Genomic DNA, 25716 nt, shown 5'->3' with positions numbered 1-25716 from the left:
GGTCAGTCGGAAAGAGGTCCGGATCCGCGTGATGCATCGGTGACGATTGAAGTCTTCTCATAACAATAGGCCTATTTACTGTCCAAGTATTATGTAGCGGTAGGATGAACCAGCCACACTGTATCTGAATGCAATAAAACGTTCCTGCCGCCATCCCTTTACGCTTTGTCATCGACGTTCTCATCTCACTCTCAGTTCAACGTCGGCCGCTTGCCGCGGCCTGATTAAATTCATCCTTGCCTGGTAGGTACCTAGGCCCTGATTTATTCGTTCTCCCCTGGCAGGAAAAGAAATAAACTTTTAGAGGTGTCAAGATCACAAAGGAGAATCGATGCGTAAGCTAAATAATTACTAGTAATCAGTGTAGTAGTAGCTGACAGTGCAGTGGTAGGACCTAAACCACCACACATAGTCTGAGAGCTGGCTGCTGGTCAATTTACCCCATCAAGCCCATAAGGTTTGACCCCTCAGAGTTGCTGGGGCCACCCTCCTCATTAAAAAAATGCCCGTCAGCCTGGTCCCTGAGGGCGGGTTCGGCCCCCAGGGACCCCCCAAAAAGGCCCTCCGGCGGGTGTAATTTACCCCATGGAGCCCATGGACCAAACTTGGCCTATATGAATGTCCTGTGGGTGTACATAATCAAAATATAAAAACTGACAAAATATCTGGTCGGGGAAAGGGGTTGCCAGACCGCTTGTTTGCAGGCATAAAACCTTGTTTTTGGTCAAGGAGTCTGCGCCAAGACTACACTGTCCCATAGGCCCTGTACTGTAGCGTCTCCCAACAGGCTGACGGACAGTATACGAATAATTTATGAGTTGTGAGTGCATAGGGCACGAATATCGCACGAGGCGCGAGATGAGCCACTGGTCTATTCAACAAGGCGCGTAGCGCGTTGAATAGACCAGTGGCGAATCTCGCGCCGAGTGCGGTATTACGTGCCCCAATGCACGAACAAAATCATAAATTATTCGTTTTATACAACACCTTGTCCACAATCACAATACAAAATTAGTGACCGCCAACTCAGGAAGGCCAAAAATAAATGTAACAATTAGGCAGAGAATTGTAAACCACCCTGTGTACTGCTATTCAAACACTCGTCATGATCGACCACACAGTCACAGGAATCACGAACTCCGCAGGGTCTTATACCCATTCTACGCTAACGTTAGATCGAGTTAGCCTGGCTGTTAGGTCGATCTGAGATGTTGGTAGATCTAGTAGTAGGTCTAGACTTTGTCTATTTCCAAAAATGATTTTGTGTAAAAAACACAGAAAAATAATCAAATTACGGTTTCTCAACTTGAAATGAAGTCTTGATGTTGGGATCACTGTGGTCCACGTAGCAGATCAGAGTCAAAAGTAAAAACACAGCAGTACCGCTAGGTGTATACAGGCCGCGATACATGCAACTAGCTCGGTAAAAGTAACTGCGCGTACACGTTAACGTTGCAGTACTCCGCCGCGCCTGGTCTGTGAGACTTACCGGCAGCGCAGCGCAGCCGGCTAGCACGTACAATGTAGTTTGCTGGCGCTTTGCTACGGGTGTGAGCCACAGAACTCTGTGAGTGGCCATGCATTAGTAGCCCCCCGCGAAGCCGTGCTATAGTACCTTCGAGCCGTGCTATAGGCCATGCCAGGGGCCTATTGTATGGCTGTCACTCTCAATGAGTTTGATAGGTATTTTCTATTGAATGTCATGTGACATGTTCTTGGCCAATCACAATTCGACATCATTCTGAGGTGTTGTATAATGCCAGTTAGTGCATGTAGTAGTCTTGGCGCAGACTCCTTTACGCCCAACAAGGGTTTGTGCCTGCAAACTACCCGTTATACCCTGGGACCCAGGGTAGTTTGCATGCACAAATTGACCACACACACACCCACACCCACACACACACCCACACACCCACGCACACACACACACACACACACACACACACACATTCACACATGACTCTATGTATACTAAGAATACCATAAGGCGTAACACAAAACATGACCAGTGGTTTCTCCATACAGCCATGATACCTTGCACATACCTATAATTATTATGTTCATAACTTTTGAATGTTTTACATCGATACTATCAGTGAACCTTCAAGCAGGAACACTGAAGAGATTTTGAAATTTGTGTGAAATTGTATTCTGTTTTACTGGCCACACAACCTGCTTACCCTTTATTATGTATCCACCATATAAGACAAATATATATATATATATATATATATATATATATTGGGAAAATGCTGAAATAAACCCTTTGCTGTGAGTAGACTTCAATTTCTCAAATCATGCATTATACTGTATGATAGACTAAAATGTGAAATTATGTTTTATATTATATGAAATAAATTCATGCCAAATACTGGTCAGTTCAGGAATCATAAGACTGCAACTGAAACATGTGCAATGCTTATTATAGGCCTACATTATACGTAATTTATGTAAGCTTTAGTCTTCCATAGAGTGTGATGCATGGTTTGATGTGTAATTGCCATGGTTTTGAATGGCAACTAAATCATAAATATGAACTAGGACATGCATTGTAACTGTAGATGGTATGTGACACCCTGGAAGTATTATCTTTTTTTTTGGGGGGGGGGGGGGGAGGGGGGTAGACAAAGTATCTCAATGAGGAGTTGACAAAAATTCTAATATAAAAGAGAACACAACATGTAAATGCTCTCAACGTGCATGCTATTGTTAAAGAAAAGAAATTAAGCTAACATTTCAATTAGCTGGTAATTTTATGTTTCACGTTGTGTGTATATGTCCCGGGTTAACGGCAATCATATACTATGATGCGCTCTTTGCAGTGTGTGACACCGTAGGTTGAGTTTTGTTTGTGTGGGGCTGGGGAACTGAAGATGAAGTACAGTGTATCTCCAGAAATAAGGAGTTGACAAAACTGCTGATATAAAGAGACCACAAGACCAAGTTAATACTTTCAGCCTATATGCTATATAAAAAGAGAGCTATTATGTTTCAACTTGGTGTGTACTGGTCACGGTCATTGGCAGTGTTTGCAGTATGTGACACCATTTGTGTGGGGCTGGGAACTATTATAAATAAAATATATCTCCAGAAATAAGAAGATGACCACAAAAAAAAAAAAAAAAGCGCTGAAGAGATGAAGAGAACACAAGATCAAAGTAAATGCTCTTGGCCTGTTTATTTCCATTACAGAAAGTTAGCATTCTATTGTGAAGCTTCTTATTTGAGGTTCCAAGGAAGAAATACATGTATATAGAACACCGTAATTACATGTTCATTAGTATTATAGATATGCAGATATTTGTCCAAAACTATGAGGTGACATGCACTACTGAGTAAGAAAATTGATCAATATCATTTCCAAAACCATTAAGCTCCTTCCTTATGTTATGCAGTTTATTCTGATTTGGAATTTATTAGAGTCAAATAAAGGAAATGTTGGCATGGATGCTGTAATCCTTGCCTATTTTATACATCAAAGGGTGGTTTTTATCAGCCAAAAACACAAAAAGTTATTAGTTTGAGGTTTTCAAAGGAATCTTATATTAGGATTGAGACTTGTTATTTGTATCTAAAAGAGGATATCAAGCAGGAGAAAAAGAAGTAATCCAAGCTACATCCCACTTGTTGACATAAACTTTATTAGAGTTATGTTTAATGCACGGTTGATGAAAATGTTTACTTAAATGTGTTATACAACTGGCCTTTAGCACTGTTGTGGTTGGTCTTAAACTGAAGTTTACTCACAACAAAGGTTTTTCAGCATTTTCTGAAAAGCTCTATTTGAGTCTCATAAGGTGAATACATCATACAGAAAGAGTAGGCTGTGTGGCCAATAAAACATAATACAACTTCACACAAATTTCAAATTTCTTCAGTGTTCCTTAAAGGTGTATTGATAGTATCCATGTAAAACATTCAAAAGGTATGAACATCTTATAGGTTTGACATTTAGGTATTATGGCTGCATTAATGAGAAACCTATTTAAGGACAAGTTCACCTTCATAAACATAAGGATTGAGAGAATGCAACAATATTAGTAGAACACATCAGTGAAAGTTTGAGGAAAATTGGACAATCGATGCAAAAGTTATGAATTTTTAAAATTTTTGTGTTGGAACCGCTGGATGAGGAGACTACTACAGCTTGTGAGTCATATGCGTACAACAGTATAAAGAAAATGTAAAGAAAATTCAACATATTTTCACTTTTTTCGCATAATAAAAGAGCACTTGACTTGCCTCTTTCTAAAGGCAGGGGGAATGATATTACCCATAACATTTGTCGATAACGAGTCGGGGGAATGTGTACTTTTTTCAAAAGATGAAATTTTGTGAAATTCTCTTTATATTTTCCTTATATTGTTGTACGCATGTGACATCTAAGTTATTCACACATTGCAGTAGTCTTCTCATCCAGCGGTTACTGCACAAAAACTTCAAAAATGCATAACTTTTGAACGGATTGTCCGATTTTCCTCAAACTTTCAATGATGTGTTCTGCTAATATTGCTACATTCTCTCAATCCTTATGTTTATGAAGGTGAACTTGTCCTTTAATTGTAACATGTTTAGTGTTATGGTATATACAGTTGTACATAGAGTCATGTGTAAACATAGTTGTATGTGTGTGTGTGCGTGTGTGTGTGTGTGTGTATGTGTGTATGTGTGGGGGGGGGGGGGGTGGGTGTGTGTGTGGTCAATTTATGCATGCAAACTACCCTGGGTCCCAGGGTATAACGGGTAGTTTGCAGGCAATAACCCTTGTTGGGCGTAAAGGAGTCTGCGCCAAGACTACTACATACACTAACTGGCACTGTCTGTCAGCCTGTTGGGAGACGCTACAGTACAGGGCCTATGGGACAGTGTAGTCTTGGCGCAGACTCCTTGACCAAAAACAAGGTTTTATGCCTGCAAACAAGCGGTCTGGCAACCCCTTTCCCGACCAGATATTTTGTCAGTTTTTATATTTTGATTATGTACACCCATAGGACATTCATATAGGCCAAGTTTGGTCCATGGGCTCCATGGGGTAAATTACACCCGCCGGAGGGCCTTTTTGGGGGGTCCCTGGGGGCCGAACCCGCCCTCAGGGACCAGGCTGACGGGCATTTTTTTAATGAGGAGGGTGGCCCCAGCAACTCTGAGGGGTCAAACCTTTTGGGCTTGATGGGGTAAATTGACCAGCAGCCAGCTCTCAGACTAACAACGCCTGTCAAACTTTGTAAGGGCGCGTTGTTGGCATAATTTTAGACCATGTTAATACTAATAGTATTAGTAACTTTAGACCACTTGACGTCTAACATCTGTTTTTAACAATTTTACGTCTGGTCTGGCTTATTTCAATCCGCCAATGCGATGTTAATTTTACAATGTAACAAGACTAGATGGTAGACTAGTATTCCTCTTAGTACTAGTACTGTAGTACAAACTAGAACTAACTTTACTAAGTTTAGATATGATTACATGTTAGCGTAGAGTCTATTAGTGTGCATTTCTGTTTTGTTACATCAATTCATCGCTAGAAAAACTATTAAACTTAACACATGTTACTTTGCAACAGCGGCTGCTTGTAGTTAACTTGGGTGTAGAGACTGGATATAGTGGAAGTAAAGTTTATTTGTCCCTCATTACAGTTCTGTCCCATCTCAGGTAGGGTTCATACTTGATTGGATTATTTCTCCAGTATCTTTCTAGGGAACGAATTGGTTTATGGTGGTACGTAGCGTTGATGACTTCCTTAAGTTGGGTAGTGCAGTCAAATTATTTACATTTCTTATTGAGAAAGCAGACTGCCGCAGACTAGAATGGACACGTATTGAATGTCTACACAAAAATGTGCGCGTCCGAAATTACCATGCTGTCCGGTATAAATACTAGTTAAGAAGTATACTTGATATGTACCCGTAGCACATGTAGATATTCTATAGATCTTTACCAATTTTGATTTTGTCTGACATCAACATCACACTCACTATTGCAGAGAAACTTGATAATCTCAAAAAGGGAAAAGCCCAAGTCCCTGTTGGTACCGGTCTTCATCCTAAATTCCTGGAAGAAGCTAGAAGGGAAATTGCAATTCCTCTGCAGCTTATATTTTTACAATCATTGAAAACTGTCATTTTGTCATTTGATTGGAAGAACGCTAATGACCAGTAATGTAATACCAATTTGTAAGAAAGGGAGTACATCTGATCCTGGTAACTACAGACCTAACAGTCTGACATCATATGTTTTTTAAGACTATGGAATCCATTATTTGTGATCATATCATGAAGCCTCTTGACAATAATGATCTATTTAGTGATGTACAGTATACATTTAGTTTTTGTTTCAAATATTCTTGTTCTCTTCTCTTCCTTAATTGCATGGATATGTGGTCTTGAGTCTTGACAATGGTGACAGTTTTAATGTACTTTACCTAGACTTCTCAAGGGCTTTTGACTGTGCCCCCCCCCCCCCCCCCCCATGCAAGGCTTCTCCAAAATAGAACACCTTGGCATTAACCCGTTGAGGACGGTGTGATTTTGCTACAACATGCATTCAATTCCCATAGATGCTTGCCCGAGTATACTGGGGACTCATCCTCAACGGGTTAATGGCAGTGTATTGAGCTGGATTTAGGGTTTTCTCTCTGATAACAAGATGCAAAGGGTCATTATTGTCCGTGGTGAGGCTTCTTCATGGAGGCCAGTCAGTAGCACTGGTGTTCCACAGGGGAGTGACCCAGGCCCAGCATTGTTTGTATTGTAATGTGAATGCAGATGATGTTGAATGTACATAATGTTACGTGAGACTGTGTGCAAATGATGCCAAATGCACAGTTACTGCAACAAACCATCCACAAGCTGGAAGACTGGTCACAGATACATTGTATGGCAGCTCAAACTCAAAATGGTCCTAAAAACCCTCGGCATCAATTAATACCAGATGCATTCAGATGATAAGAATGATAGTCCCAAGGTTACTCAGACAGTCAAAGAGGAAAAGGATCTTTGGTTGTGTTTTCTTCTGTAACCTCAATTTTACTCTTCATGTGCACAAAGTCATTGCAAAATCAAATAAAGTACTTGTCTGATCAAAAGGACTTTTACTCACCTGACTAAGGAAGTGTTTGTCTAACTGTAAATTTAGTAAGACTGCTCGTAAACTATTTTTGTGTCTGGAGTCTTTGGGATTCCATCCTTAGAATATATAGACATTTAGCATGCAGAGATGATTCAAGTCTTGAAGGGTTTGCATGATATGAAAGATTTTGATCCAGCTGTTCTCTTTGTTATCATGATCAAGTTACTCATGGTCATAAGTTTAAGTGGCATAGAAAGGAAGGTATTGCACTAGTAAGGGGTTGAAACTCTTTCAGCCAGAGAGCAGAATTCTTACAATAGCCTTTAACACCTTCCAATGTAAGCTCAATGATCAGTGAACACAGAAGCATAATAAATTTAACCCAGATAGCATGAATTGACCACCCTGTGGATATATCACATTGAACTCTTCAGGCTCAGGATAGGATCTGTTGAATGGCCCTCTGACTGACTGGACATCGTCATAGGCTGTAATTCAAGTACCGGTATCTACAGTAAGTTTAGCTAATTCGAACATTACTGATCAGGATGCATTGCTACCACCAGTCAGTGACGTATGGGTATTGAAGGGTTTCTCTTGTCCTCCATGAAACTTGCCTGCGTAGTTTGTAATGAGTGGTTCCATGACATTTGCTCCTGCGTCGATTGCTTCCATTAATTATCTGCACACTAAGCAAAACAAAAATTCTGCCTACAAATATGAATTGATAGCCTAATCCTACTCCTAATCCTCTCATCAATTTAACTAAAACTCTATCACAACCCTAATCCTAGCCCTTTGTCCTTGGAGAAAATAAGACCAAAGCAATTGTTGCTGTCCAATGAGAAAACGTTGTGTCACTGTAGCCAGCATTACCCAAATAGGAAATCTCACATCATTCATTATTTAGAGAAAATCAAATTTAGATTACCAGTCATGGTGAGCATGATCATGACAGGATATTTTATTGTAGTTCTTCCCCTCCTCTCCCTTGCACACAACATTGAAAAAAAATAATAGTATACTAGTAATACTACACAGCAAACATCCTTGAAAATATGTTTACATTGTATATCAGTTTGTAAGTAAATTAAGCAATTTTTCGAATTCATGAAATTCTTCCATCCTGCTCGAGTACATACACCCATGATTTCTTTTATCATGGCTACTACTAAAACACTGATCAATTCAGTGCTGATTTATGTTGATGTAGGGCGATTTGTCAATCAGTAATGAGTTGCAATAAAGAAATTGTTATTTCTCATTATGGTTACTTATACTAAAATGATATTTGAATGGTGGCAATTGGACGCAATATTTTTAGCATATCATATTTTGAACCTCACTGTATTTGTATGATTTGGCAAGCCTGTCCTTTAGTTACTGATATGCTGCATTGCCACAATGATTGCAACAATGGCATTGTTACTTACGCCATGAAAATTTCTATCAACAGCCTGTTGGATTTTGATTTATGACCTCACCTTTGATTTGATGAACCATATTCAAACTTTAACCGAATGAGCTTTTGTTGACTGGGCTGTACTGAAAAGTCTGTAGACGCGGGGCTTTATAACTATGCAACTACCCACATTTTCCATGTATTCACAAGGTTTGGTATCGTTTGCAGAAGTACAACTGTATGTGCTTATTGTTAAGGTTCAAAGTTTAACCCTGGGTTATTGAGATGAGAAACTAAGTGGAGCCAAGTGGGTGATGCCTTGTGCATGTACCATTATAAATTGATGATACCAAAGTGTAGTGCTCAGCATCTTTTCAAGCTGTAGTAGTTTACAATTTGACATTGACAGAACATTTTAAAAAATTACAACAGTATGCTGAATGGTTCGTAATTCATAGAAGCTGTTATTTTCACATATTTTGGTAAATGAGGAGGTCACAGACATTTTTGTAAGATGCTGTTTTCACAAATGGACACCAAGGCTAACCTACTTGAAAGTGCACCAACAGTTTCACTATGTTGTTAAATTTGCAAGAGGGTCCATCGTGGATTTGGGAAATTTGTGAAAGTTAAATCCTTTTGAACATAGCAGCTAATGTATTTGGTAATAAAATCATTGAGCAAAAATGTGAATTTTTGTCAGTTTAATTTGAGACATGCAACATGTACAAACTTTAGATATTGCAGACTTTCATTTCTAATTTTGACATAACTTCAGCCATTCACTCACATTTATGTTAACATACAAAGCTCATATTTGATACTATTTTTAAGTACAATGTGTAGCATGCTTATCCATTGGTGTATTTTTGGCCACAACAAGCCTGTTTCTGTACGTGATATCTCACACAGTTTTCTTGTCAGGGTTATTACCTTGAACAGATTACTAAAGGTTAGCTGCTCAAAGAGGATCAATTAGCCACAGTACGTTAATCACTTGAGTTTAGGGAATCACAAAAGATGAGAGGGGCCCAGCAGGTAAAGGTATACAAACTGTATTAAACCAAGTCCTAAAAGTTTGTTCAAGTTTGCAAATTCTTGCATCAAATTGATTTTATTGCAACTGATTGACAAATTGCCCTTCCCAGACATAAATAAATGCATATTATGTAGTGTTTTAGTTGTGCAATGTAGCATTGATTAAAAATAAATCAAGGGAATTGGATTAGACTGAAACCAATGACCTTCTGATTACTAGACAGGTGTTGTATCCACTAGACTATGGAGCTTCAGTTCTTTAATATTGTTTTCCATACATGACATCACAAGGTGTTATAGTCTTCTCATGTCTAAGCTGTATAATACAAGACATATTGTGCACTATTGTATTGATCTGCAGCTGGTCAGTCAACCCAATGGCCTCCTGATTACTAGACGGGCGTCATATCCACTAGACTACAGAGCTTTTATTCCTTTGTATTGTTTTCCATACATGTCATCACAGTGTCGTAGTCTTCTCATCCAGTAATATTTAAGTCCATGCTTATTGAAAAAAAAAGTATGAATAAGCTGTATGATACAAGTGATATTATTCGTTATTGTATTGTTTTGCAGCCAGAACACACCACATGATAACAATGGCTTCCCAGTCCTGGTGTCAGAGGTCTCCTGTCATGCTAATTATCTGTGTTCTCTCATGGACCTTGCTCATGAAAGGTGCTGAGGCAGGTAAGTCTTCAGTGTCCTGTACTACCTTCAATCACCCACCAGAAGGACCCTGAACCCAGGGCATCCTCACAAACCTGTTAAGAATTGATAGAGAAGGTTGAAGTTCACTTTTGTAAAGGTATTCAAAGGAAGACTTTACCCGAAGAGAAATATTTTTAAAATGAAAGCAGTGAAATGAAAGAAATTTAAGTGAAAAATATTGGATCAGTGTTGAAACAATAATTACTTGCCATTTTGATAGATGATAGGGGGAAGGGAATGGCTTATGTTCACCTGAGTGTAGTGACGTGCTGACATTGGTATTCATTTTAATCATATGTGCTGACTTTGGTTTTTATGTAATTATGCTGATATTATCTTACTGAGTGATATCATTTAATAGTGGAATAACTAAGCTAATCGAGTGACCAATGACCACTTGTTCAATTGGTCAAAATTTTTGGCAAGTGGAGAGTCATGAATGTGATATGTACATTGTATTTGATGTTAATACTGCTTGCTAGGAGGGGCAGGCAGGGATGAGATAAATGCCTGAAGCATGAGAATCTAATGAAATACATGATGTACCACAATTTTTTTTAATGATATTCTCATCCACTTCTGGTGTAATTATATTGTACATTAAGTGTCAATAAATTGATGTCGTATTTGTTTATTACATTTGTAGCTCTTCATTTTTTATTCATTGCTGCATAAATGTCATCGTTTTCTATTCAACTTTTGATGAAAATGACAGAAATTGTCAGCGGGACTGTGTACATGCAGGACGGCACCTTCAAAGTAAAACTGGGTGTCATCGACAAGACTGGAGTTGCTTATGGCACCTACAACAACACTCTCATGACAACAGGATGGGGGGAGCTGCACTTGTTTGCTGGTTACTCACAGGGGAACAAGCTGTTGTCAGACCATGATACCATGTTTGCAGCTGGCATGCTAGAAGGGGCTCTAACTGCAAAGTGAGTCAGAATTTTCTTAATCTGTTGACATCATGTAAATCTCAAAGAGTATTGGTAGAGTTGTTGTCCTATTTTTGATCTATTGCTGCACATTTTTACCATAAGGAAGACCCTCAAGACTGGGGATGTGGTGTACCCATCGTTAGTGTTGTAACAACAACATCTTGGTACAGAAAAACAGTCTAATTGTCTGCAGGAAATTATCCCAGTGATATGTGTTGGCGGGTGAATTTCAAATGCAGATTTTGACCATTTGAGGTGGTATGTCAAATGATAATAATAATAATTGTTTTGGATATAAACTCCAAATTTTATTGTCCGAAATGGAAATTCTTTTTGCCCAATTGATCGTGGGCCCGGCAGCCACTGAGCAGCACCAGATCAACGTTGCTCTAACCTTTTCAACTGTTGAACGGCAAACAAGGTAGCAGCAACTCCCATCTTTTAGCGTCTTTTGGTATGACGCGGCCGGGGTTCGAACCCACGACCTTGCGATTGTGAGGCAGCCGCTCTACTTACTGATCCAACACATGGGTATATGAATTCTGAGGCACAGACTGGCAAGTCACTGTTCAGTTCTCACTTAGGTCTTGATCATCTCATACAGCCAGAGTAACGGTACTTTATTGAAGCTGAAACTGAAAAAAATTGAGGGGACTGCACAGACAGTAGATGTACTACCTGGTGACTTTCACTGGTGCTTTCCAGTGGGAACCAAGAGGGGTTTGGATCAAGCACACTAAACCATTATACAACTGTATGTCTGCTGGTTTGTCTAAAATTTCATCCTGTTCTTTGTAAAAATTGAAAAGTGATATATTTGAAGTCAAGGCTTACCATTCTCACTAGAATACTCTGTTTAATATATCCCATCTGGCATCCAGTTAGAGAGTGTTTTGCATTGTGACTTATGATGACTATTTATCTCTCTCCTCCCCCTTCTACCATAGAGAAATCTCAGCCAACATCCAGAACATCAATTCCACCATGTTCAGGTCTGACGGTGATCCAGAGCTTTGGGCCAGGGTTGTCACCTTCTTTGAGCAGCAGGATGTTTGGATGAGGCAGATGATGGCAGAGAGGATGAAAGATGACCCCTTTTGGGAGGGCGTGGCCCTGGTGGTTGCCCAGTTTGATGGTCTCATTGAAGGCTACAAGGGGAATACCAATCGTGTGGCAAACAAGGTTTGTTCAAGAAATGTTTCTTGCCTCATGTGACTTCTGTACATCATTTTGTGTGTTGCAGATTTTGAAGATTGAACTCCTTTGCCAGAAGATACTATAATTTCCATTTGACACTGTCCTCATCACCCTATATTCATGGAGGGGGCGGGGGGGGGGGGGGGGGGGGGGGGGGGGGGGAGATGAGTGTACAGTGGACTCCCGCCATAACGACGTTCTCGGAACCAGCAGATTTCTTTCATTATATCTCACTTTTGTTATAACTGAACAAATAAACGATAACAAAACATAGAGCCGATAATTTTGCGACCTGGATTTTTGTTTCGTTGTAACCGGAATGTCGTTATACCTGTGTTCATTATAACAGGAGTGCACTGTATAACAAATAACACATTGCTGCTACTCAATGATTTATCAAAAAGTTGGCAAAAGTACACTCCCTTGTAGCCATTCTCACAAGGAAATCAGTGACCAGAGTTTTAGTAATCAGCAAATGGACTTCGGTGCTTACACTATGGACAACAATGTTGATGAAAAGTTACTCTTATCTGTTTGTGATGAAATGAGCATTTGTAGATTAGATATCGAGGGCAGTGTTTGCTGTCGTCTTTTTTTTTAACTTTCGACATACAGATGATTTGGGAAATGAAATCAGTCTGTTGGGATGATATGTAATGACATGATGGCTGCCATAATATTGAAAATTGTATGCAGGATGACCAACTCTGAGAGTTTTGGCATTTATTCTCTACTTCATACATGTCTGGAAATAGGTTTATGATGAATATTTCACAACATTTAAGCTCATGTGATCATATTAGATGAGCTTGACTTCATAGTATTTTCTCTGCTAGCAGGATTCTTTATGATTGTCATAAGAGTGAAATTGATATTTCATCATATTATTATATGGCATCATATGATGTCATAAAATTGTATTGTCTTGAATTATATGATTTAAAGTTCCAAGATCACATGACAGTGAAACTAAAGATACAAATTGAGACCTCAAATAAGAGAGATTACTATGCAACACATTATGTTTATCATTTAATGTTCTTGTTTTTCATCTTATTGCAGCAAGTATATTTTGTGTGTAGGTTCTACTGATTTCTTTGATGAGTTGATAAATGGATTGGTTTTGAACATTATTGTTTTATTTTGTTTGGTTTTGTCTATTGTTGTTCCCACAGTCGAGGGATTACTTCCTGGCCATGCAGGTTTTGAATGCATGCGGTGATCTACTGGACCTGACCAAGGCTGTGATGCCTTCTCTCATGCCAGACTTTGATAAAGTTACCAAGCAAGAATTCTACCGATATGTGGCCTCCAGTGGACACTGCTCAGCCCTTGTGAAGGTGAGCTCTTGGGAAAGGATTAAAAACACACACACACACACACAAAACAAAAAACTAAAATGAAGGTATGCCTTAACCCGTTTAGGACGAATCCCGAGTATACTCGGGCAGGTGTCTATAGGAAATGCGTGTTGTAGCAAAATCAAACCGTCCTCAACGGGTTAAATGTCAGCCCCTCTCAGAGAAGAACAAATCTAAAGAAGGCAAAAAATAAAAAGGAGACAACAACAACAAAGTCTAAAGAAGCTATCAAGGCCTATTGATTTCACTGTGGCTTAGTTCCTGCAGCATCACATACAGCAAGCCTTTTCAGCTCACCTGAGTGGAGGGCCTAGTGAGATATTGCGATGGATAACTGTCCAGCATCCTTTGTACATTGTGCATCGTACATCATGCATTTTATGCATAAACTTTTTACATTTTCACAGAACTTGGCAGGTAGCATCTCTAGGGGGTAGGATGGGTAGTGCCATGCCCCCATGGGGGGTTGAATTAAGGAATCTTGAAAATCTTTTTCTCTAGAACCAGAAGTGATAGAACTAAGTTAAGACTATGAATTATTAGTACAGTAATAAATGTGGTTTCAAGTTTGCTCATGGCAGATTTGGGGTATCCCCTATGGAGCCAGGGGGGAGGGTTCATAATGGGCCTAACTGTACATTTTCATCTTCTTCTTGAAAACCCCATGATGGATTTTCACCAAACTTGGCAGGTAGCATCCCAAGGGAGGTAGGATCTCAATTTGTGCAAATGGGCACAATGATCACCCTGCTGGCCCTAGGGGGGCCCAACTCCTCCCCATTAACCCTAACTTACCTGGGGGGGGGGGGGGGGGGGGGGGGGGGGGGGGGGGGGGGGGGGGGGGGGGGCATAATGGTGCCCCCCCCCCTCGAATTCCGCGACCATTCCGGTGTGCAAAATTTTTTGACCGGGCCGCTCGCTGACTTTTACTTTCAAGTCTCGCGCAACTTTTGAGACCAAATTTGTCGCGCCCGGGCATACCGTTCCGAAGCCACGCCCCTTCAAAAAATTTTCGTCAACCCCCAAATTGCTCAAAAACGTGATTTTGTGTACAAAGTCAATACAAATTGTGTTTTTTCAATTAATTCATATAAAGATTCATATTCTTAATTTTAACGGCTGAAATCAATTTATTTTAGTATAATCATGCTTCAAAAAATGTGTATGACAAATTCTGCTGAAAAAAACAACAAAAACAAAAGTTTGAAAAAACATAGAAATACATAAAAAATTGATAAAACAATAAAAACATATGAAATTGATTTTGATACTGAATTTTTTTTATGCACAAATGTTCGGAATGTCACTAGGAATATTTACACCAAAAATCAGCATTCCATAAGCTTTTATAAGCCAATTACAGACGAAAATGAGGTTTTTTGCATATATTTGCATAATTAATTAATTTAAAATAGAAAATGCAAGTTTTTTGAAAATTTAACTCAAAAGTCTTGTAGATTACATCCGGCTTTATGTTCAAGCTCGCTAAATAGCCCAGGTAAGTTAGGGTTAAGGAATCTCTGAATATTTCTCTAGAAGCCAGAAATGATAGAGCAAAGTTGATATTACGAGTAGGCACAAACAAACAAACACAAAACAATTGTATTAAATTCGGTATTATTTTCTCACTGGTGTAATACACCACTTTCTTTGACTACACATTCTTTTAAAAGTAAAATTGGTAAGGCAATGCATGCTTATCTATGGCTATTTTGCTATCTTATGCAGGGCTGCACATTATTCCACTTTTCCTACCGGTCTGACCTGTCCCTATCGGACCAGTAGATAACCAGTTTTTCCATTTTTATTTGTCTGAACCCCAAATTTGCTTGTCCTATTCTATTTTTCGACTGTCTCCGACACTAATATTCATTTATATTCATTTATGTTTACCAGTCATGTCGGACCAGTAAATTTGGCAATTCCTGAAAAGTTACTGGCCTGACAGTGACTTTATTGGTCTGGGACTGTTGGACCAATGCCAATGTTAAGCATTATTTTTTAGTATGGTATCATGAACTTATACAATTGATGTTCAGATGAATGTATAGTGTCAAAAATTGTTGATTGGTTTGGCAGGTGCTTCCAGGGTTTGAAGATGTCTTCATGTCTCACTCTAGCTGGTTTACGTACAGTGCAACCCTCAGGATCTACAAGCATTACCACTTTAAGCTTAGCTTTCAGCATAATGCAGCAGAAGTGACGTCATTCTCCAGCTATCCAGGTTAGAAATTAATATCAGCAAGCAGCTGATGGTTTTCATTTCATTGGGCAATTTGTGCCAATAACAGCTTAAATGTCTACTGACTTGCTGTTTTAATGCATGGCTTGCATTATATTCTGCATGTGTGAAATAGAACTTCCCTCATTTAAGTGTGTGCACAGTCAGCCATGTGAACTTATGCTATCATATTACATGTTGGGGATGATGAACTGGATGTAAATCTTGGAGATGTTGACTCTTTGAAGGCTTCCTGGAATCCCTGGACGACTTCTACATCATGAGCAGTGGCCTCAGCATGCTGCAAACCACTAACAATGTCTTCAATAGCACACTGTACACCTTCGTCCAGCCCCAGTCTTTGTTTGCATGGCACCGTGTCCGTGTGGCCAACATGATGGCAAGGAGTGGGAAGGAGTGGGCAGAGATCGTTGCCAGATACAATTCTGGTAAGTCCTTTTAACTTTTGAAGGTCCTCTTAACCTTTCGAAGGTGAGGTTAGTTTAAGAATAAAATTTCCAGCCATTTAGGAACAGTTTTCACAGAGAAGACTTTAGCTTGTAGCAGAGAAGAAGTATACAAGCTATATTCACTTCATGTGTTTCTTTATTAAACAGTGAGTATTTCACGGCTCAATTTGTCAACAGATCTCCCATTTTGAATGAAAGACAAATTTACTTGTTCAGAAGTAGCCTGCCAAGATATGTTAGTGTGGTACAAAGGCAATGTCCCTAGATATCTACTGACTTGAACAGAAAGATGGCTGGTTCCTTTCATTTACCTGGTATATGACCCATACATTCTAGAAGACTTATGAAGTCTTTTCTGTAACATGCAGTGCTTCACGTAATACAAGAATTACAATTTCTTTGCCTCTAAATCTACAGTGGTTCATTTAAATCCTATGTCCATATTAGCATTATGACACATAAAGTTAGGCCAATTCTTTAAAGAAAGGCACTCTCTGACACAAATCATCTGAGACTGTGTGAATCATTGCTCATAAGTTTGTAGTTTGCTTCTAAGTATGTGTGTGCTGTGTCTGTCTGTCTGTCAGTCTGTCTTTCTCTTTCTCTATCTTTATTTTTACTGCCTGTGTGTCTGATTATCTATTTACTTTTAGTTGTTAAGTGATACTCTTTGTTGTAAAAGGATTAATTCATGGTCTTTCATATTCATAGACAAAGCAGTCCAATTTAGACTATGTGTAACTATGATAGATGCTCTTTATCTTTTTTCCCCCCTCTTCACTTTGTGGTATCTATAGGTACATACAATAACCAGTACATGATCATTGACAGAACAAAGATAGTGCCCAAGACCACCATCCTGGATGATGCATTGTGGGTAGTTGAGCAAGTTCCAACGCTTGTTGTCTCAGGTGATCAGACGAATATCCTAAGAGCTGGTAAGTACATGGTATTCGTGATGAGATTTATTAAATGAAAGTAGTATCATTTGAAAGGTGTCATGGTGGAATGTGCCATGTAGAATTAAATCAGTATGCCTGCTTTTTATGACTTTGCAGATGCTAGGTACTAAGTAAAAGTCATTTGAATAACAAAATGACTACTTTACTGTATACGCTGTTATTTTCATTGACAGATATTTTCGCGAATGAGGAGGTCATAGACATTTTTGCAAGATGTTGTTTTCGCGAATTGATGGCAATGCTAATGTAAATGCATTATTACCCAAGCGCATGGAGACCTTTTCGCATGTTGTTAAATTCACAATCCAACTGTGATTCGCGAAATTTGCAAAAATTACACCCTCTCGAAAATAACAGCCTATACAGTATTTGCATTAGTCAAATGAATGTACAGTTTTGTGCTTTGGGCTTGTGACCACCAGGCAATCATACAAACATTTAGAGAAAATGTTGAGAAATTGTTGCTAGTACCTGTGATCTGTAGTAGCAAGTTGGAGTGAATGTTGGACTGCTATTCTTACAAGTAGCCAAGATTTGCAACAATATCTAGAAGGTGATGCATTGCACCCTAGGAGCAGAATTCCTGAATAGTTCATTTTGTATCTTACATCTCGCCAGGTTATTGGCCCTCCTACAACGTTCCCTTCTACGAGCAGATCTTCAACATCAGCGGCTATCCTGCCATGGTGGAGAAACAGGGTCCAGACACATCCTACCAGCTGGCTCCCAGAGCCAAGATATTCCGCAGGGACCAAGGCAAGGTGGTGGACATGGATTCCATGAAGAAAATCATGAGGTTCAATGGTGAGATGACACTTGGTCTAAATAGTTTTGATAACTTCAAAAAAACAAACAAACAAACAAACATGTGATTGAGATTATTTCTTAGTCTAGGCAAATAGTATCACTGCTGGGTTAAAAATGTAACTGTCGTGGAGAAAATCATGTACTGCTAAAGGTCGTTCATGTATTAAGTATATCAGTGTAAGCTAGCACTTGTATACTGTATACGCCGAATATTTCGCGAGGTTTTTATTTTCGCAAATTTTGTGACTCAGGTGCTATATGCGGAATTAAAGACACACGAAAATAGTGACTCTGATCAAGCTACGAGTGTGATGTATGCGTATACATTTCTCCATTCGATACAGGACTCTACGATCGCGAATTTAACCACTCATGAAATTGTTGGGAAGTTCTGATTCACGAAAATTTAGACTCGGGAAATATATGGCGTATACAGTATATGTTATCAAAGAATGCTTAAATTACGAGCAGTCTTGTAATCATTGGTAATCAAAAAGTAAAGTATACACCAATGAAGTAGATTAATTTGATATCTTACTGGACTGATTATAAGCACATTGACAAAAGTGTGAGGAATGAACTTCACTTTTGATCATGTAGAATGCAATAAAGAGGACCACTGTTGCTACAAATGCTTGATTAATGGTGATTTTTATGCTTATTGTTGGAGGATATGAACAAATTTCATTTGTAGAGGGAGACAAATGAAGAAACTTACACCTGAACCTTCACCCCTCTGAATAATATCTTGCTTTCATTTAATGTTGTAAAACCTGTTAATGTATTTTTAGTGTACTTGACTTACATACCTCCAGTTACCAGTCAACATGATTCATATTCAACCAGTTGTTTGCAATCATTACTTCAACAGTAGAATTTGGCTGAAGCTCTCTCTTGATTATATCTAATTTTGATTTAAAGTTGATATGCAGATTCAGTGAGCATGAGAGTGAAGATAAGTCATATTTTCAGTCAAACTACATACTTTGATATAAAAATTGTTATATCCTGTCAATACTCTGGCACCTTTTTTTTAATATTTTAAAATTTCTAGGTTGTATAAAAAAATAATATTACATAAAAGAATGATGAAAATGTTGAAAATTTAGAATATTTCAAGATTGTCCTGTAATCACAGTGAATTCATAGAGTCAATATGTCTTCAAAATCAGTTACTTTAGGCACCAAATAATGTATTGCCATTTGATAGCACCACTATTACCAATAAATTCCCGTTGTATTGCTTTGCTTGACCAAAGAGTATAAGACTGACCCGTACTCTGAGGGTGATCCTTCCAAGAGCATCTGCATGAGAGGTGACCTGATGACCAAGCCTGTTCCAGATGGTTGCTATGACACTAAGGTAAACAATGTCTTCCAATCTTGTCTTTTGTGCTGTATTTCATTTTACATGCATTAGGAAGAATATCCTGTGTAGACAAGTATGTTGTGTGCAGCTGCCTGAGTGTGTGAGTGTTGTCTGCATGACTGTGGTTACAATGAAATGTATTTAAAATGTGCCTGCATTCTTGAAAAGAGGCTCACATGTCTCACATCTTCCCTTCCTAACTCTGATGAGTTAAAAGTTGGCAAAATTTACTCATATACTTTTCAACTGGTAATGCACTGATGTTTGCGGATCAACCTAGACACATGCCAGGTAATTAAAGTTTGGATGTCTTTCCTGAAATGGAGGCTAAGGCTTATATTTTTAGGTTGATGGTTGAGTGTATTCTGAGTTAATGTTGTGAGGGACTAGCTCGATTTTATAGTCGATTTTCTGTTTCTTACATAGGTGATTTTTCACACCAAAACCTAGAAATCATAATGCCTCATTTTAGAAACCACTTACAAGATTTCAGAATATCAAACTGACGAGGGATGTTGTGTAAAATGAGAATTCAATGTTTGATTTCACCAGGTTGCCAATTTGTGGATGGCAGCAGAGCAGACAAGCTATGTCATCAATGGGCCGACGAGGGCTGAGGGGAGTCTGCCACCGTTCAAGTGGGTTTCTCCTTTCACTCGGTATTCACATGAGGGTCTGCCACAAGAGTATGATTTTGACTTCGTGACAATGAAACCAAAAGATTTGTAGTCTTGTTTGGAAATATTTGGACAGTACTTAATGATGTCCTATGCACATGTGTACTGACTATGATCATTGGAAAGGAACTCCTGCTCTCTGCTAAGATCATACAGCAAGCACCATCTACCTCGGGGATGTTTATGTGTGATTGGTTAATGCAGCTAGACTTAAAGTTTTCTCTGAACCCATGAACTTAACCCAACAATTTACAACTATCAAAACAAAGTAGCAACAGTGAAAAGAAATTAAGATGAGCTACCCACCAGTTGAGATTAATAGTTCACTTTTACGTGCTATTGTGTGTGATAACTGTATGACTGGTACCACAGAAAATAATAGGAGCAGAATTTATCATAATCTGTAGGAAGTCAGTTCAGGCTAACGTGAGATACATGCAATGTAGATGCTGCCTGATGTGGATAACTCTCTGCCAACTGTTATTTTCTAGTTTCTCTCTTGGCAGGTGCTGTTGGAGTAAACTACAGATTGTTAATTTTCTAAGAGTTTTTAATCTTTAGTCTGCTTTCAGTATGAAAGACAGACGTCGACTGCTGTGTTTTGCTGATTTTTGCCCATGTGGTGAGGCCACCATGCAAGCCGTGACCCATGAAGCATGGTAGTGTGAATTACTTTGAATGAAAGATGTACTTTTTGATCTTTCAGAAAAAGAGAACAGGTTTCATTTTCATGCTATAATATGTCGTTCTGTAGGATTGCAAAGAATTTAATTCACAGTTGTGAAGTGTACTGCCTGTAGAAATCCAATTTACTTTGCAAAATCTAAAGATTTTTGTAAGCTGTTATAGATATTGTATCACTTTTGATGTTAAACCACAGGCATGTGTAATTTTGCGTAACTTGCTCAAGATTTTTTTGATGATTGATAACTGTTGTCTCACCTCTGTGGAGGTAACATACTAATACTGGTGACATCACCAAGAACTATGAGTGAATTCTGCCTGTATGGAGAGAGATGGGTGTTGTGATGCATGCCTGCCTCTATAATGAAATGTGTATCACCGTCTTCTCAAAGTCTGTTTGCAGACACTTTTCTGCATTTATTTTGTAATGAATGTTAACAACAGTAAAATAGTTGAAATGACAAAGCAGTCAGGTGATAAACAAATAGTACAGTGTATAGATATTGATATAATCAATACAAACCTTGTTTAATATTAAAGGTAAATACAATTTTGATTAATGCAGTTGCTTGAAGGGGTAATAGCCAGAAAAAAAAGAAGAAAAATAATACACTACATACTTGAGGTTGTGGAAATGTAGAAAATAAATGGTATAAGATATTAATTTGCCACTTTAATTTGAAAATTGCATTTTACATGTCTGTGATGTGTGTACAAAGTGTACTGGTGCAGTGAGCGTATAGCTTGTGAAACTGTAACTTTGTGGAGTGATATTGCCATTGTTCAGATTTTGTATAGTTTTAAAAGAAATGAAGAGAAAAGCATAATCAGGTTGCAGCATTCAAGTTGATCATTCATGATTGTAGTTGAGCAATAAGTTTCTCAATTAAGGCCTTAAAAGAAAACAGACAAGGTGCAGCTTTTACATATTCAGGTAATGAATTTCAAACATGAGGAGCTATTTTGTCCTCATATGTTTTTGGTTTGTGTGTGTGTGTGTGTGTGTATGTGTGTGTGTGTGCTAAAAGCATAGAGATGTATACTAATAATATACTAGAGCGCGGACTGCGTGTGGCGCGTATGCAGTGCTCGTGTGCCGAGTAGAAGAGGCCGCGCGCCATCTTTGTCCGGGCAAAAAGTATCGCGTCCGGGCAGTGCAGTAGTGGTGGACACGTAGTGTAATTCATATAGGCCCTACTTGTCTTTCAGCAAGAAGATGAGGGGGTCGGAGATGAGAGAAGGAAACAACTCAAAAATTTAAGTTGCTAGCAATCTCTTATTATGAGTGGTAAAGAAAATGAAAATTAAACAAAATTTTACCTAATTCTCCACGAGGTAATACTTTCAAGCCGACCAACACGACCATGGTCCATGCAATACAAAGGGTTCTCTAGGTCTCCAGACAGCAGGGTGCCCCTTGTGATTTTTGTTTTTTTGCAATTATATTTTTTTCTGTATGAGGGGACTGCTTTCTATAGTCCTGACATCTGTGTATACGAGTGTTTCATTGTATTTCCGATTTTTTTTTTGATGGAAATGAAATAAATCATTTTTATAAGTAAGTGTAGGCATATTGGTTCCATGACATAGAATGTTCAAGCTCAAAATGCTATTAATGTTGAAGCTTACATAAACCCTTACCCAAATCATAACACCTAACCCTAATCCTAATCCTCGCCCTGCCTTGAACCAAAAGCCCAATCAGATCCATGATGCTAACTCTATTTTCAGAAAGATATCAATGCCGGAGCATAATATGTCACCTGTCACCAGGCATATATTACATATTCTAGCTTTTCTCACATTATCACCATAGTAAAATTAACTGCTAGTAGGCCTATAGCAAAGGGTGGAGGAACAATTTGTGTTTTTTTTTGTTTTTTTTTGTTTTTTTTTTTTGGGAGGGGGGAGCTCAAGGACCAAATAGGGCACTTAGAAAAGAGCACTTTTTAAACTTAAAAAGTGGATTTTGTTTGTTTGTTTTCTTGGAAAGGGGGCAAATGCTCCCCCCCCCCTTCCGCCGACCTTGCATATAGTTATGTACATGTATTGTATTAGCTATCTACTAGCACTAGATCAAGAATGGCTGAGGGAGGGCGGAGTGCCCCCTGACGAATTTTGCAAGACCTTTTCTTTTCTTTTACTTTTTCCTTTTTTTTTTTGGTCTTGAATCAATCTGTTTAACACACACTATGAATGTCATTTTAGTTATACACGTGTACTTGTGAAAGGAAACTCTGCTCCCCTTCTTTTCTCCTGTATCTACATCCAAAAGTAGCACATGATTCAGGCATTTTGCAACATAGATCTATGCTACTTTAAGTAGAATTTACGAATTTAAGAACACTTTCAATTTCCAAACTCCGATGGAGACCTTGGCATAGATGCTAGCCTACTGCCGTTGCATCCCGTCGTCGATCTCCCTGCGCTCCGCTAGCGCTGTACGTTATCGGTACGGCCGCAAGTCGAAATTTGCCCGGACCAAAATGGCGAACGCCTCCTTCTATCGGTCACAGGGATTTTCCGGAGTCCGCCCTCTAGTGTTCTTAGTATATATCTCTATGGCTAAAAGTAATCTGAGGTTGTCCATGTGAACATCAGAAGAATGTCAAGTGGTATAAGCATGGATATTGATGTTATTTTGAAGAAAAAAATTATTTTGAAAAATTATAGGTAGGAAATGTTTTGAGAACTTAAATATAAGAATAACTGATTGAAATAAATGAGTGTCGTCTATTTCAAACAATGCATATTTGTAAAATAATGGATCTGTACTTGCTAAGATTATGAAAGATGCTGTACTGCTGTGTTGCTGCAATTCAAGGATTGTACTGGGCTCAATTCATACTGATGTATTTGTATTGGACTAGCATTGGCCAAAGACAAAAGAAAGCAAAATAACACCTTTAAGATGTGTGCAATTAATCGCACATTAATGTGTGGTGAAGATAGCTTAAACTAATAGAGAACTAACTCACATTAACTGTATTCTGGAAGTAATTTAACAAGTTAACTATGAACCAAGGTCATAGATTGTAGATTTTAAGTAATGTTGTAGTCATTAAAGAATTGCCATGCATGGATTTTACAACACTGTAATAATGCTGTGGGAGCCAGATGTTGGATTCTTTTAATTACATTGATGTATGGAGCAGGATATAGACTTGCAGAGATATCGGTTAATTTCATAAAGAGTCAACAGTTCATATCTCAATAAAATGAGCCACATACATCTGTCTGCACAAAGAAAAAACAAACAAAGATATATTGAGGAGTGCGAGTATGCCTCTGTTTAAAACAATAATTTTTGTTGATTTTGTATTTTCAAGAGTGCCAAACTTGAAGCTAGGCAGAGAAACCATCCAGGGAGAGGAATTTGTGTATTATGAGTTGAGGGAAATAATGTGTAAAATAACTATGATGGTTATTTAGTTTGTTGGTAAAATGTGTTGACATAAAATGTCATTGAATCACACTGGGATGTAAAATTGTACCTTTGTCATTGTCAGTATTGATATCACCTTTTATTGAAAATTGGAAATCACACAATTTTATGATTATTTGCTCAGATATAGTGATGAAGTCTATATTTCTGAATGATGGCAGCTTCTAGTCTTGGATATGTTCCTCTCTTCAAAACTGACTGGTAGGAATTACTTTTACAATTATATATTTAGAATATAACAACAAGTTGACACCTTAAGGGTAAGTTCAGGATATTAACATGACAAAGCTGGTGTGTCACGCCAGGAGATCACTTCCCGAAAACAGACGATTCAAAAGTTTCACCTGGAGAAGAAAAATCATGTCGCAAGAGAATATTAATCAGAGGGTCAAGGTCAAGGTATGAATTTTATTCATTTTGTCTCCCTCTACAAATGACTTCATTGTGCCACTGCTGGCAACCAGGGATAGCCTGGTGGTTGTGTCGCTGCCTTGTAGATGACAGGTTCAAGTCCCGTGGTTCCTTTTTTCGGACATGTTAAATTACAGCTCAGCAGTTGCGATCTTTAATACAAATTTCATTAGTAGGAGACAAACTGTAGAAAATTCACACCTCAGAAATCTTGTTGTTACTCACAATGAGAAACTGACTGAATAATTTGTATGGTATTTAATGATGAGTTGTGTATTTATACTACAGTTTTAGCAATGCGAACTTATAATTATGATAATATTATGCTGAAGTTATTCAGGGAAAACCTGTTATTACACAGTTGCTGGGACTGCCAATTTTACCTTGTAAAAGGGGATCTTGTTGTAAGCGATCTTGTTGTAACTGGGATTCCCTGTATACATAAATGGATTAACGTGTTACAAAGAGCCGAAATATAATTGCTGTCTATGGTCAAATATGGGTTCACATTATTTAGTCTCAGCCAAATATTCCTAAATGGTCTATATGTGTAAGTTGTATTGTTATATTCCTTGAATTGTGTACAAGATTTGATTTTTTTTTGTTACTTTGTCTTTTATCTTGATCATTGTTTGAAGATGTGATATTTTTTTCCATAATCGACTGAAAAGTTTAGAACAAGAAAGAATACCCTTGCATCCTTATAGAACTTTGATGAAATGGACATTGTCCTTGCTCAAACATGAATAATCTCTGTGTCCATGTATGCCATCAAAATGTAATATGTTTGTGTTTGTAAACATGTGTTGCCTTTATTCTTGTTTTCAATACTATTATAGAGATATGATTGATATCACATACAGGGTTTTATGCTTACACAAGAGCCTCAGTGTCTTATTGATGAAGACCCTTTGAATGTTTGCATGAAACTCGCCGTTTGCTGATATAGTGA

At 38.4% G+C, this 25716-nt stretch overlaps 1 protein-coding gene across 1 annotated transcript; it reads left to right on the top strand.

Annotated features, from left to right (window-relative positions):
* Positions 1-25716, top strand: LOC139742798 (phospholipase B-like 1). Its single transcript, XM_071653313.1, has 11 exons — positions 1-243; positions 10085-10198; positions 10935-11157; positions 12108-12342; positions 13533-13697; positions 15798-15942; positions 16188-16388; positions 17207-17347; positions 17990-18175; positions 19438-19541; positions 20100-25716. The coding sequence occupies exons 2-11, from the start codon at positions 10099-10101 to the stop codon at positions 20274-20276; spliced, it is 1677 nt and encodes a 558-aa protein (XP_071509414.1). The 5' UTR covers positions 1-243; positions 10085-10098; the 3' UTR covers positions 20277-25716.

Source organism: Diadema antillarum, unplaced genomic scaffold (genome assembly GCF_040938485.1).
Source record: "Diadema antillarum isolate AM-2024a unplaced genomic scaffold, OU_Dant_1.0 seq00001021_RagTag, whole genome shotgun sequence".
Lineage (NCBI taxonomy): Eukaryota > Metazoa > Echinodermata > Echinoidea > Diadematoida > Diadematidae > Diadema > Diadema antillarum.
This window is presented reverse-complemented; position numbering and strand designations above follow the sequence as displayed.

Excerpts from the sequence above, each read along its gene's own strand:
- LOC139742798 (XM_071653313.1), top strand. The coding sequence starts at position 10,099 with ATGATAACAATGGCTTCCCAGTCCTGGTGTCAGAGGTCTCCTGTCATG. Across the intron at positions 12,343-13,532 it reads CCAATCGTGTGGCAAACAAG|TCGAGGGATTACTTCCTGGC; the intron begins GTTTGTTCAAGA and ends TTGTTCCCACAG. Across the intron at positions 19,542-20,099 it reads ATGGTTGCTATGACACTAAG|GTTGCCAATTTGTGGATGGC; the intron begins GTAAACAATGTC and ends TGATTTCACCAG.